The sequence below is a fragment of the Parasteatoda tepidariorum genome, chromosome 11, assembly GCF_982258835.1.
Source record: "Parasteatoda tepidariorum strain Cologne lab strain chromosome 11, Ptep-v5.0, whole genome shotgun sequence".
Lineage (NCBI taxonomy): Eukaryota > Metazoa > Arthropoda > Arachnida > Araneae > Theridiidae > Parasteatoda > Parasteatoda tepidariorum.
The window spans coordinates 48,253,910-48,267,720 of NC_141765.1; the positions used below are offsets into that span (position 1 = coordinate 48,253,910).

The 13,811-nt window shown below is 28.9% G+C and overlaps 1 protein-coding gene across 2 annotated transcripts in view; it reads right to left on the reverse strand.

The window, feature by feature from the left end:
• The window catches only part of LOC107439181 (hexokinase-2), a 37,180-nt gene extending 23,744 nt beyond the window's left edge, over window positions 1–13,436 (reverse strand). Inside the window, exons 1-2 of one of the 2 annotated variants that reach the window (XM_087154340.1) lie at window positions 13,274–13,436; window positions 346–811 (exon numbers count right to left, since the gene is read on the reverse strand). In XM_087154340.1, the coding sequence (XP_087010466.1) occupies window positions 346–423 (78 nt within the window). In that variant the 5' untranslated portion in view covers window positions 424–811; window positions 13,274–13,436. Of the gene's footprint in view, window positions 1–345; window positions 871–13,273 lie in introns of those variants that run through there. The other variant, XM_087154339.1, reaches the window with a different exon arrangement.
• Between the last annotated feature and the right edge of the window lie 375 nt (window positions 13,437–13,811).

Genomic DNA, 13,811 nt, shown 5'->3' on the forward strand with positions numbered 1-13,811 from the left:
TGTGTTCAGACACAAAGGAAGGTTCTAGTTCATAGAACCGAAACTATAGCACATGTCCATTTCTGTACCTTTATTTGTGCTTCATTTACGTTGTTTTGAATTATTCATATCCTATCCTCCATAGAATAAAAACTTGTATTTTATTTTGAAATTTATGCTAATATTATCTCTCCAAAGAAATTATCAACAATACTTTTATAAACAGAAAAAGAATGATAATAAAATATATTGGCAAATTTGCATATTGAATGAATTGACTCCTACTACCTACACTTTTTAGAATCCAGAACAATTAATAGTACTATATTTAGCTTTTTATTTACATGAGGATAAACTGATTCTTACCAGCTGCATTTTTGACGCATCTATATTCAGCTTCAAGTCACACCCAACATTGTTAAAAATAATACTTTTAGCAGACATTTCTAAATGAGATATATATAAGTTTACAAATTGTTTTTAATCGTGAACTACCGGCAGACTATGAAACGATTGAGTTAACTACAAAACTGAAGTAGCTATCATTAGATATACCGCCAGTTAAAAGGCCGATGATGAAACAACAAAAATTTTCAACTCTTTTGATGCAACCGGTTGTACTTTTTTAGCTTTTGCGAATCAACTTAACGTTGCCCCATCGCTAATCACCCCTTTTTGATAAAGCACATTACCGAGAGAATCGCTGTTTCACTTTCGTTTTGTACTTCACCCTTTCAAAATCACATGTTGACGTCTTTATTTTTACAAGGTTACTCGAACTTCGTGCACGAAAGGATTCCGATGATTTAATTGGCTGTTTTAATCCCCAACTCTTTTTTTCATGGTAGTGTATAGCGTGAGGATGCCTGTGAATCCTCAGGAAACAGGATGACCCTTCCAGGCATGTTTTCAAGCATGCGCAGTATACTAATCATAATGAGTAACGCCTCCTCCCTGTCCTTCTTACAGACGTCTACAGAACAGAAAATGGCGCGCTCATTTCCAGAATCAAAGCTTATCAAGAAATAATAAAAGATTATTAAAAGGGTATGTAATTATATTTTATTCGAAGTATTGATTTTCTGCCTTTTCATTAGAAATATGTATTTCCTTAATTGTTGAATGATCATCTTTTTTAATTAATTAATGAACGTTGAATAAATAAAAAGCTTTGCAAGAATCTATGTTCAGTTTCTTTCCTATTTTCTTTATTTGATGTTAAATGTACAATGTAATGACTGGTGATTAAGACGTTAAAATGCAAAAATTGCGAACAGAAATCCGAATAAATTATTTATAGTTTGTAAGTGCAAATATATTTATACAATCCTTAGTATTTAACGATCATTCAATGTAAAGAAAAGGCAGCATTTCATGTATTGAATAAAATATATTTACTGCTCATAATAAGATCTCTTTTGTTCACTCGTTTTTCATTGACTCAAGAATCTTCACATGATTATTTAATAAAAAATACAAAAGAAATATTTCATAATCATAACAAAATGTGACCCAAGCATACTCGTGATACAATTGGTGTGACTAATATAAAGCATGTTTCCTTAATTAGACCAAGCAATAATGTAAAATTTGAGGCACTTATTTATTGAGTGTAGGTAAATTTTCCGTCATATTTGAGGGGAGTATGAGTTCATGACAAAGTAATGAATTTAAAAAGTTAGGGCCAATATTTTTAACTTCAATGCGAAATAGAATAGACTTGATAAAAATCATCGACAAAATAAGGAAATTTTTGCATTAAATTAACTAACATAATTCGAATTAATTAGCACATAATTTTTGTATTCTTTTCCCAAACTCAATGTATTTAATTACAAATTTACACAAATCATTTTAAAAATTTCTTATATTTCAATAACGCCTCTGTAGATGGCACCACCACTACCTTTCTATCTAAACTTTTTTTTAACTGATGCTTCCCTTCCCTTCACCAACCTTTTGAGAAAGGATACGCATGAGCGAAAAACTTACAAAATAGGCTGTTTACTCGACAGCTGGTAGCAATAACTTATGAAAGATAAGATGATTGAGAGGATCCTAAATATTTCAGATTAGAGTTAAAAAAATTAAACTTATAAGCATTCAAAAACGAAAAGTATTTAGGTGCACCTAAAAAAAGCAATCACAGGACGTAGCATAAATAATTTATGTAGTTTCATTATAAATATGTTTTGTGATAAAAATTGTTTAAGATTTTTGCCCTATTGTTCAAGTAAACAGCTGAGTTTGAAAATTGAAATGAAATACATGAACAGTAAGAATAATTAATAAGTTCGAAAATAGGTACAACAGTTACAGTTGAAATATAAATATTAAGTTTTATTGTGATAATAATGTTGTTCGACTAACACATTTATTCTTTAAACTAGATTGTATTTAATAATTATTTGCATTTTTTTCCACGTTTTATTCATTAAAAGTGATTAATTCTTACACAGTTGAAAATTCAAATGTAACGTAATCTTTAAAAAAAAAAAATTCCAATACAAATTTTACAATTTGTTTTCAATTTCAGAAATTCCATTTCCATCCATCTGTACACATGCCACATTTATATCAAAAATAATTTTTCCATTAAGTTTTGTTTTACTGATCAAAAAAAATTTCTATTGTCCATATTTTCTTGCTTCTCAATTACATTCATTATTTTAAAGTTTTGATGTGAAAAAATTCAAAATTGATATACTTTTCTAACAGGTATTTTTGTAATGGAAATGTTGACATCCTGGCTTAAAGACTGAGAATTAATATTATTTGATTATGTTTTAGACTTAGGTGCGCCCCCCCCCACAGCAAAAATTATAAATGCACTCAATCTTAGACTAAACACAATTTTTTGAAAAATATATTATATGAGACAAGAACACTGTGAAGAGATAATCGGGAATTTATAGTCATTCATTTTATTTTTAATTTATCCTTCCTCACTGGCTCGACAGCCCAGGATGGGCCTTGGCCTTCTCCAGTAGTTTTTTCCAAGCTGTCCTTCTTTTGGCAATGGACTTCCAATTCTTTATTTTTAATATAGATAAATCTTTCTCCAGGGTATCTAGCCATCTGAGATTTGGCCTGCCCCTTCTACGTGTTCCTGTCGGCCGGGCATCAAAAATCTTTTTCACAATACGGTCTTCTTCCATTCTTACTAAGTGGCCTGCCCATTTTATCTTTTGGACCTTAATGAATCTTATGATGTCTGGTTCATTATATGATCGATAGAGTTCTAAATTTGATCTTCTTAACCACTGACCGTTTTTATTAATTCCTCCAAAAATGCACCGTAATATCTTTCTCTCAAATATGCTCAGCATTTCTTCATCTGCACGAGTCAATGTCCATGTTTCACAAGCATATGTTAAAACTGACCTAATGAGGCCTTTAAATAATAACAGCTTTGTTTTTCTCTTGATTACATTTGATCTTAGAAACTTTCTTAATCCATAAAGGCACCTATTTGCTGCTGTGATTCTCTTTCGTATTTCTGCAGTTACATCGTTCCTGTTATTTATTTCAGAGCCTAAATACGTGAAGCTGTCCACTACCTCGAATGAATGTCCCCCAATTTTTAGATGGGTACTCCTGTGGGCTGTTTTGGTACAAGGCATATATTTAGTTTTATTTTCATTTATTTTTAGACCCATCTTCAGGGCCTCTTTCTCTAAAGAAATAAAGGCCTCTTCAAGTGCTCTTGGTGTTCGAGCAATAATTCCTATATCGTCAGCAAAAGCCAACAATTGTATTGACTTATTAAATATAGTTCCTCTGTTGTTGATTTTTGAATCTCTTATTACCTTTTCTAATGCTAGATTAAAGAGGAGACAGGCTAAAGAATCTCCCTGTCGCACACCATTTTTTATTTCTAATGGCTCTGATAAACAATTCTGTATTTTTACCATGATTTTAGTTTCACTTAGTGTTAGGTTAATCAATCTCACCAATTTTTCTGGTATTTTAAATTCTCTCATTGCCATGATCAGAGCTTTTCTGTTAATACTATCATAGGCGGTTTTAAAGTCAATGAACAGGTTGTGCAAATCAATTCCAAATTCTCTCGTTTTCTCCAATATCTGCCGAATGGTAAAAATTTGCTCAGTAGTTGATCTTCCCCTTCTAAAACCACTTTGATACTCTCCTATTATTCCCTCTGAAAACATAGTAAGTCTATTGAATAAAATATTTGAGAATACCTTATAGCTCGTGCAAAGTAAGTTAATTCCTCGATAGTTTGAGCATTCAAGAACATCTCCCTTTTTATGAATTACACAAGTCAAACTAATTTTCCAATCCTCTGGGATTTTTTTAATTTATAATCATTCATTTTATTCTAATTTATAAAAATTTATAGATTTTAATTTAAATTATTTTTATATGAATTAGCAAAGAATTAATAATCGCGATGAAAAGGCGAAATTTAGAAAAGTACATTGTTACTGAGTAACAACATTGAATTCATCTATAGTAGAGTGCACTACCATTCTGAATGAAGGGCTACGTTCCAAGTATTTGAATAGATTAGATATAATTTTAATGTAAACATAAGTGTTTTACACACAGCTCTTTTCATCAGTCACTAAGTGATAAATTTCTATTAAATTAAATTCTTTTAAATAATTATAATTCTTTTTTATTATCTTAATTCATTCAACTAATTCTTTCTTTTTTATCAGTTAGCTTTGTAATATATTTGCATAAAATTAAATTCTCTTAAGCATTAACAACTGAAGAAAACCAAAATAATACTTTCATAAATAAAAATATTTCCTTTTTATCAAAAATAAATGAATAAATAGATAGATTTATCGAAAAATATAAAGATGGGGAAAAAGTGACGGTTTTATATCACATCAAGTAACATAAAAGTATAATTTAAAATCAATTAACTGTAATGTTCTTGAATGAAAGTAAAAAATAAAGAGATAAATATTTTTTGAGAACATAACTGCAAAGTAAATATTTTAAGTAAAGAAATCGTATGGGGTAATTTAAATTTTAAAATAAAATTTAAAAAAAAAAAAACACGCATAATTGCTCAAAATAAGATTTAATATTAATTTAGGATTAAGTTCTATATATTCTTAACCTTAGGACATTGCTAATTAGTGAATTATAAGAGATTTCATGAATATTAAATCATAAAAGTTTTTTCTTCTTATTTTTTTAAACTACCAAAAATTAGAAATTAAGCTCAAAAAATTAAAAACGCATTAAATCCTACAGTCGAATTTTGCGTTTTGTAATAATGTTATTGTATTGAAAAAATCAAAAAAGGGAAATAATGGCTATTTCAAAAGAAAAAAAAAGATTGTAAAATAACATGCTGGATGGACGATGAAATCGGCAGTAGTAAAACACATCAAAATTAATGATTAAAATGCCTCGAAAGTTGCAAGTCGTTTTATTGCCGGATTAAAAATAACAGGATTTTTGAAACCCTGTGGAGAAGCCTAGCAATAACAGTTGAAAGAACAATGAAAAATCTCTTAGATTTTTGATGAATTTGGCACAAATCAAGTGCATATTCGCGATTTAGTGTCGTGTTAATATATATTAAAAGTATGGTATTTTCAAAACCATGAGAAAATGCGTATTGCCGAAAACAAGCAATGGAAAAATAGCCTGTTTTTACGATAAGACTGACATAAATAACGTACTTCAAAAGAAATTATTACTTGCCCGATTTGAAAGTCTCGAGCCGTTATAATATTGCATTTAAGAGATCGGACAAGAAACATTTGGAAATCCGACTCAGGGGGGTGGGGTAGCTCTTGAAAATTTTACTTCCGATAAAACGCGATCGAAAATAACTTGAATTAACTTTGAAATGGACTGAAATAAAGAGCTTTAAAAGCATTACTAAAATTCGAAATTCACGCATTAATTCTGCCGAGGTAAAATTGTCGGGATTTTAAAAACTATGAAAATTTGTAGTAAAAAACAACGAAAAGAGCTATAAAAAAACTACAATGATTTAGATTTGGCGCGTTCAAAGACTCATTTGCAATTTAAAATTCCTAATCTTTTTTTCTTCCTTATTTTTTTCTTCCTTTTTTTGTGGAAAAAATGTATAGTTTTTATTTTATTCATGTTTTTATTTTATTTATATGTTTAAGAAAGACCGCAGGCCGTAGAAGGCTCATCAATATAGATGAAATTTATTAATTCTGGAATCGTGCGTCCTTTAAACCTCGTGTATTCTCACCCCCCCCCCGCACCGCGGTGGTAGATGAGGTGTTATTAGTTAAAATAATTACTATTTAAGAACATTTGTTATTTTATTTCATTTACTGAAGTTCGTATTTGCGTAAAACAAAAACGGTGGTTTATTTTTTTAAAGATTTGACAGCTGCAAAGAAAATGCCATTTAGAATGCTTTAGAACATATAAGAGCATTTCATGTACTTTTATTTCTTCTTCTTTTTTAAATTCTCTTTGGCGCCTGGGGTCCCAGGCAATCAGGGGGGGGGGGGATTAGCTCTTGAAAATTTGAGTTCCAATTAATTGTATTAAAACAAAAATCTACGAAGAAACACATTGCCTTGTAAATCTTTTAAAATAAATATATTATACTGAATAAATAGTATATATTTTTTTCTTTTTTCAAATTGTGATACTCAAAAAGTGACCGGAAACCAAATTCTCTACATTTCAATGAGGTGTTTAGGCACTCAACTTTCATTTCCTTTTCAATTTGCTCCCCTCTTTTCCTTTGATTGTTCGCACTTCTAAAAACATCATGAAGTCCCAGGGGCGCCGTTGGGCAAGTAAAAGGAACACGGACCATAAATTTTACTAGTCTAAAAGGCTATTTATAGAAAAGCGTGTCTAATTAAAAGAGTTTTATTCGATTGGTTTCTGTTAGTTGATTTAAGACTGTTGGCATAGTTTTTAGCTATAATCTACATCCATGTTAGTTTAAGGGAGAAGTAATTTTCACTTTTTCTCAAAAACTTATTACCGTCTGACATCTTAATATACGTATCATATTAAAAGATCTCATTAAAACTTAATCACCTAATGTTTCAAATTATTTTAAATTGTTATTATAAATTTTTAGAGCAATATCCATGATGTGTTTATGAAGTTATTTTTTTAGCTATTCATGAACTTGAAAAAAAAAAACATAACACAAAAAAACATAAATACATAATTGATTTCTGTTGCCTACAATAAGAAAAAAAAAAAAACTTCTGTGACTGAAAATTACCACATGAGCACTTAGGGTGCCTTGGGTGAAGTAACTTTGGGATATCTAATTTATAGTTTTAAAATCAACTAAAATACATTCAATTCTAGAGCATAGCAAATTTTTTTGATATCAAATATAGACAAAAATTTTAAAAACATCCCTAGAGATTTCTGATAGAAATTATTTGTGAAAAACATTTTTAGAAGGGGAATAAAAAAAATCTGAAATCAATTCTTTAGCCATACTATATAGAAATTTCTAGCTAGAACTTATTATAGTCTAGCTATATTAAGTTCTAGTTATAACAGTTATAACTCAGATTCGCTGATTATTATAAAAAATGGGGACTTTAATGAGATATTTAATTCTTTCGCAGTGTTATTTTATGTATTTTTATGAAATATTTTCCTTAACATTTCTTGCAACGTAAATCATTTTAACGATAAATTTTACAATATAATAATTACTTATTTTAGTTTGGACATTTTAATTTATCGTTTTAGTTATGTTCTAATATATTAAATGACATTAAAAATAGCTTCCAGAATGGTGATCGTCTCACAGAATTTTGGCTTCAAGATAACATAAGTCGTCTCTACCCTGGACTGTGCTGTGACGGATCTAGTCACAAAAAAGAGAAATCGACTCGAAATCGTGCAACGAGGGGACTTGCGTCTTCACCTCACTGAAAATATTGAACCGAATGTTAAGAAACTAGCTCTGAACCATCAAGCAAAATCATCCCACTGACATAGTTACTTGATTGCTTGGTTGATACCACGTTTCAGTGTAAAAAATTATTTTTGATGTTTTTTTAATTATCTAATTAAGTTTAAATAACTCTTTTTAGCATAGATTTCTTTGTTTGTTTTCTCATTACCGTATTTATTTTGATTATAATAAATAGATCACCTGTCGGGAGAAAAGTATCGAGTTAACGTTCACACTATTTTTTTTTAAAAAACCAAACAATGTTAACGCGTAAGAATATTGCTTAAAAATGTTACCTCTTATAATTCAGCTCACCCTATGCTCCAAATAACTGAATTTTCACAAAAGGGGCGTTTAAACTTTTTTTTTTTTTGCTCCTTATGGGGGCGGCAGCGTTAAAAAGGTTGAGAACCTATGTACTATACCATAGTTTATTGCTTTTGACATGAAGAAGAGTTAGATATTCCTCTATGGGCTGTCGCGCCACTGAGTTCAGTTTTTAGTACATCGTGTAACATATCATGTAAACAAGAAAAAGAAAAAAAACCGAGAGCAATATTATCTTTTACCAGATAACGGCCTAATTGCGAGGACATTATGGTCATGGATATAGATCCATAATGTTCGTTGCGACTCAGTCTTCATATTTCCCTTCTACAAAACAAGCATGAATTTAATGATGGAGCCTAAGTGGAGTAATAGTTATTTAAAAAAGCAGTTAATAAGTAAAATTATATGCAATTTTTTAAGTAAATGTAATTATTGAAAAATAATAGAGTAATAGTTAATCACAATTTAATTAAAAAGCAATAGTTAGTAGTTATTTAAAATTTTTATAGAAATATTTAAGGTTGTCAGGAAAAAAGGACAATGTAATACATTATAAAACATCCCTTTCTGTGACCTTGCTTTTTATTGATCATAAAATGAAAATAGTGGAGATAATGATCATGAGAGTAATAATTTTCTCGCTTTTTCGCTGCATTAATTTGAATTTATTCAACCCCTAACTGAAAATAATGTGGAATGACTCTTCCAGGTGACAATACTGAATACAAGCAATATCTTTGCTGTGCAATCAATATTTTGCTTACACCATAATTAACAAGCATTTTAGCTGACTAATTTATTGTGCTTATTCACATACTTTAAAAGAGCTAAATAAAATAACTTTTTAATACAGTTTCAATAAACGTTTTTTCGTTATATAAACATTGCTGTTCTATATTTAAATTTGCAGATTTCATTTACAATAGGAATTTTAAATTACATTTGAACAAACCAGTTATTAAAGAATAATAATGAAATTGAAAAAAAATATTTTGCTGGAACTTTCCAAAGATATCAGTTAATTTTGTAAGCAATACAAAATAGATAACAAAAGAAACACAGAAATGCAAAAGAGATAATATTCCACGGCAGATAACAGTTAGGTGAAGAGTAGAAGGTTAAACCCTTTGACGCAGAATTTTCATGCAAAATATTTTTTATTATTTCGTAATAATTAAAGTCAAAATAAGTAAAAAACTTAATATTTTGAATTATAATAATTTATGGTTATGAAATAGAGAAAACTAAATGTAGATAAGGATACAAGTGTCCATTGCGAAGCATGGACTGACGGCGCACTTCCAAACAATGCCTTTCCAAATTTGCACTTATTTGTAATCATTTAAACATAAGGGAACATAAGTAATTCAACATGTAAATTTCTTTAATTTTCAAAATTAATTATTGATAAATTTTTGAATGTAAATAAAAAAACATTTTTTCAAACTACTTTTTTTTGGATTTTAATAGAAATATAATTCCGATAATCTAACAGATTTTTTTAGTAACTATTAGACGGTTTCTTATGTATTTAAAAAATAAAAAAACCATGTTTCTATTAGTAATTAAACTGTCTGAAAAAATATATAAAAGGGACGTCGCTCTTTCTTTTAAACTGTGTGCATCTTTGACGACTAATGAAGAATCATAACTTAAAAAGTGTATTTAAAAACCAACAAAAAACATATTTATAACAAGATAACATGCTAGCAATTAAGTAACAAAAGATTAGCTGTAAACATCTATTAGTAAAGTCTTTATAAGGGAACATAAGTAAAGTCTGGATCGGTGAGGCAGCGCCGCTGTTCGACTGTCGTCATTGATTTGTTCAGAGCCGTTTTTATGTTTTTCGGGGCCCTGGGCCTGTCGTTATTTGGGAGTCCTTTATGATTAATTTTAGTATAAAAATTTTTTAGCTTAAATCATTTTTAAAAAATTATTTTACTTTAAGGTTGAAAAACAAATACATTATTATAAAAGCGTTAATACATAATTAGTATTGAAAGTTTAAGGTAACAGTACTTTTCATGGTTTTTGAGAGTCTTCTGTCACATCATTAAAATTTATTTCTTGCCAGACATCATATTCAATGCTCATGATTGACAAATAATTAAATCTTTTTTAAATCAAAAAAAAAAAAAAAAAAGAAGTGTATGAAGAAGAAAATATAAAGGGATAATAGCTCAATGCCCTGAAACCTTTTGTTTTCGAAGCACTACTCAAGTATTTCGTTCAAGCACTTTTTTCACATTGAAAATGAAAATTTAAAAACTAATTGTACTGCTGAACTCCAAATTATCTTTTTCAGTTAAAAGTAGAGAGAGTGAGAAAGAGAAGCTAGATGATTTTTCGTGGGAAAATTAAAAAAAAAATGAAGAATTTGAATCAAGATTGAAGCTTTAATTTTTTATAAAGGATAGGTTGGGATAGAATTTTTGTTGTTTACAATACAAAATTACTTCATAATTTTCTTACAAAAACTAGTTTTTCATTCACCTGTTATACCATCTATTTACATGGAAGTATTTGTTTTAAATGTTTTTTTAGTGTTTCAGTCTCATAATTCCTTCATTATTATTCTTTGAATTTACACTAGGGAGAATTTCATTTAACAATAATAATAATATATTTTCTAAGCAAACAATGTCATCGTTTCAATCATTTGCCACATGCCTTGGGCCAGGCCCATCCTTAAAAACGGCTCTGGATTTGTTAATAATGACGGAAAGTGGCGTCGGCTGGCATCACTACAGCTTCGCCAGCGCCAGAGGGTTAATGATTTCTCTCTTGATGGGGAATTAGGGAAACAGAGAGCATCTCTGAATTATCCATATTTCAAGCAAGAACCATATTTCAAGTTTCAATATTATATGTGCAGTTGATTTTTATATATATAAAAAAATAATAAATAAATAAAACGTTATAATTTTTTTTTAACAGTTCGAAATACGTTTTACTGTTAAAGTTACAATGAGTACTATAGATAATGAAAAGAGTAAGCAAAACATTTATCCAAAGTTTCTAAATCAGATTTTTTTCTCAGTTTGCATTATTATAATAGTAAAAAGTAAAATTATGGAAATAAAATCACTATAGACTATTTTAAGAAATTTTTTTCGTGACTCATCGAATTTCAGTAGAAGAAAGAATGCAAAAAAAAAAAAAAAAACGAAAAAATAATAATGAATAAATAATAAATGAAAGTACTACGTGCAACATCAAATGTTTTCAATTGGAGAAAATTGTGAAATATTTTCTTAAATAAAATAAACAAAGGTTTTAACTCTACGATGAATATTTATGATACACTGATGTGAAACAAACATTTGCTGTGGGTGGACTAATTCTCATGCATGTTAATTAAAAAAGTATAACAAACATAAAGAATAATTTTATTAATAAAAGGTTCATTTTCCAGTTAATGATCCTTTACATCATTATCTATTAATTTTATAACCAAAAGATAATACGCTAGTGCTTTTATTAATGAAAAATCATAGCAAAAATCTAAGGACAGAAACATGTGAAATGAGACATCTTAAAAATTTAGATACAAAAAGTACGAGAAATCATTCTTATATCCTTGCTAAGTGTTCCGAAAGGAGTAAGTGGGAAAAACGGAGAGAAAAAAAAAGAAGAAAAAACTATTCCCACTAATTTAGGAGCATCCGTCAAACATCCCCTCCCCTCCCACTAGATTTGACAGTCCAGACAAAAAGTAAAATTCCAATGAATCTCAGTGCCATCTTTTGGCGATATACGTCTCCACTAACTAAAAAGAAACTATTATTATTTATTTTAAATAACTGGTGCAGCCATCTATTAACAGAATAAAAAATATATAATCCACACTAGCAAAGACTCTGTTTTATGATTTAATTCAACTAAATCTTTATATTGTAACATATTTTGTTATCAACTGAATGAAAGAGTATAAAAACAAAGTATGAAATGAAATTGATAAATTTGAGTAAAAAACAAATGCATTATGAAGATTGAAACATTTTTAAGTACTTGAATTAAAATTTCAAATGTCTCTTAAGAAGTTATATTTTTAGATTAAGGTAAAATTAAAAGGTATTTTTTTTCAATATTTATTTGGATTTTTTGTTTTCGGAATGCATTTAGTAATAAAGAATGGGAACGTCACCTTAATTGTAATAGCAATAAAAAAAATTGAAGTTTAAAGTAAAAATTTTAAAGACATCAATTTGCATATTTTAAAGTTTTATGAAGTAAAATTAATGAAAAAAAACCCCTATATTTTTATATATAAATATTTAATTTCAAACGAATTTTTGGGAATAAGAAATAAACTCTGAAAATTTAATGTTTTTTATAAGAAAATAAAGTATTTTCTTATAACAGTGAGTAGAAGTTCATTATTGCTTAAATAATATATTGCTTTGATGAAATGTTTTTTTATTTATTTTTCTTATGTCATTTATGGCAATCTTATGAATATTCTATTGAGTCAATGAGTGAACAAAAGGGAACACAGTATTATGAGTAGTAAATATATTTTATTCCATATATTTATTGCTGCCTTTTCTCTATATATTATTAAATGCTCGTTAAATACTATTACAAAGGATTGCATAAACATATTTAAAATTAAAAATCATTCTCTATTCGGGTTTCCTCTGGTAATCCACCAGTCATTGCACATTTTGACATCAAATAAAGATTTTCGTAAGTCAAATATTTTAAAGAAATGATCATTTATAAGGTAAGATCAGGTATAAATTTCTAGTGAAAAGGCAGATAATAAATATTTTGAATAAAGTATAGTCACATACCCTTTATGTAATCCTTGATTAGTTTTGGATAAATTTGAAGTAGTCACATTTTTGAAATGCTATTTCTCGCCATTTTCTATCGCATAGTCATCTGACTAGGAAGGACAGGGAGGAGGCGTTACTCATTATGATTAGTATACTGCGCATGCTTGAAAACATGCCTTGAGGGATCATCCTGTTTCCTGAGGATTCACAGGCATCCTCACGCTATACACTACCATTTTTTTCATTCATCATATTATTGGCCAACAGTCGATGTTTTGTTTTTATAGAATATATAGGTTTTCGACTGCTTATTTTTGCTTCATCGAAGTCTAATTTAATCGGTTTCGATTTTTATGTTTCGCCCGAGAATTTTTTACACACGGGCAACTTTACTGTCACTGTTTCAAAAAATGTTGAAAAAAAGAAGAAGAAAAAGATAGAGAGAGAGTATGTTGTTGTTGTAGTTCATTGACGTCACACACTGACCACAGCCAGTGACTTCGGTGATCTGCTGGGAACCGTGTCTTAACAATCAGTTCACTGCGGGACAAGGGCATGTCAGAATTTAAACAAAAAATTTCGAGCGATAATAAAAGGCATCAAGAGGATGAAAACTTATCATTGGGTTGTTTAGAGAATATTATCGTATTTTATATTTACAATGAAAATTAAATTAAATTAAAATAAAAATATTTGTTCTTTGTTAACAAAAAACTGAGCCAGCACAATATGAAAGATGGGGTCTCCAATTATAATTTTTGACAGTCAAAATAAAGAGGGAGGGTAAAATGTTGATTTCATTT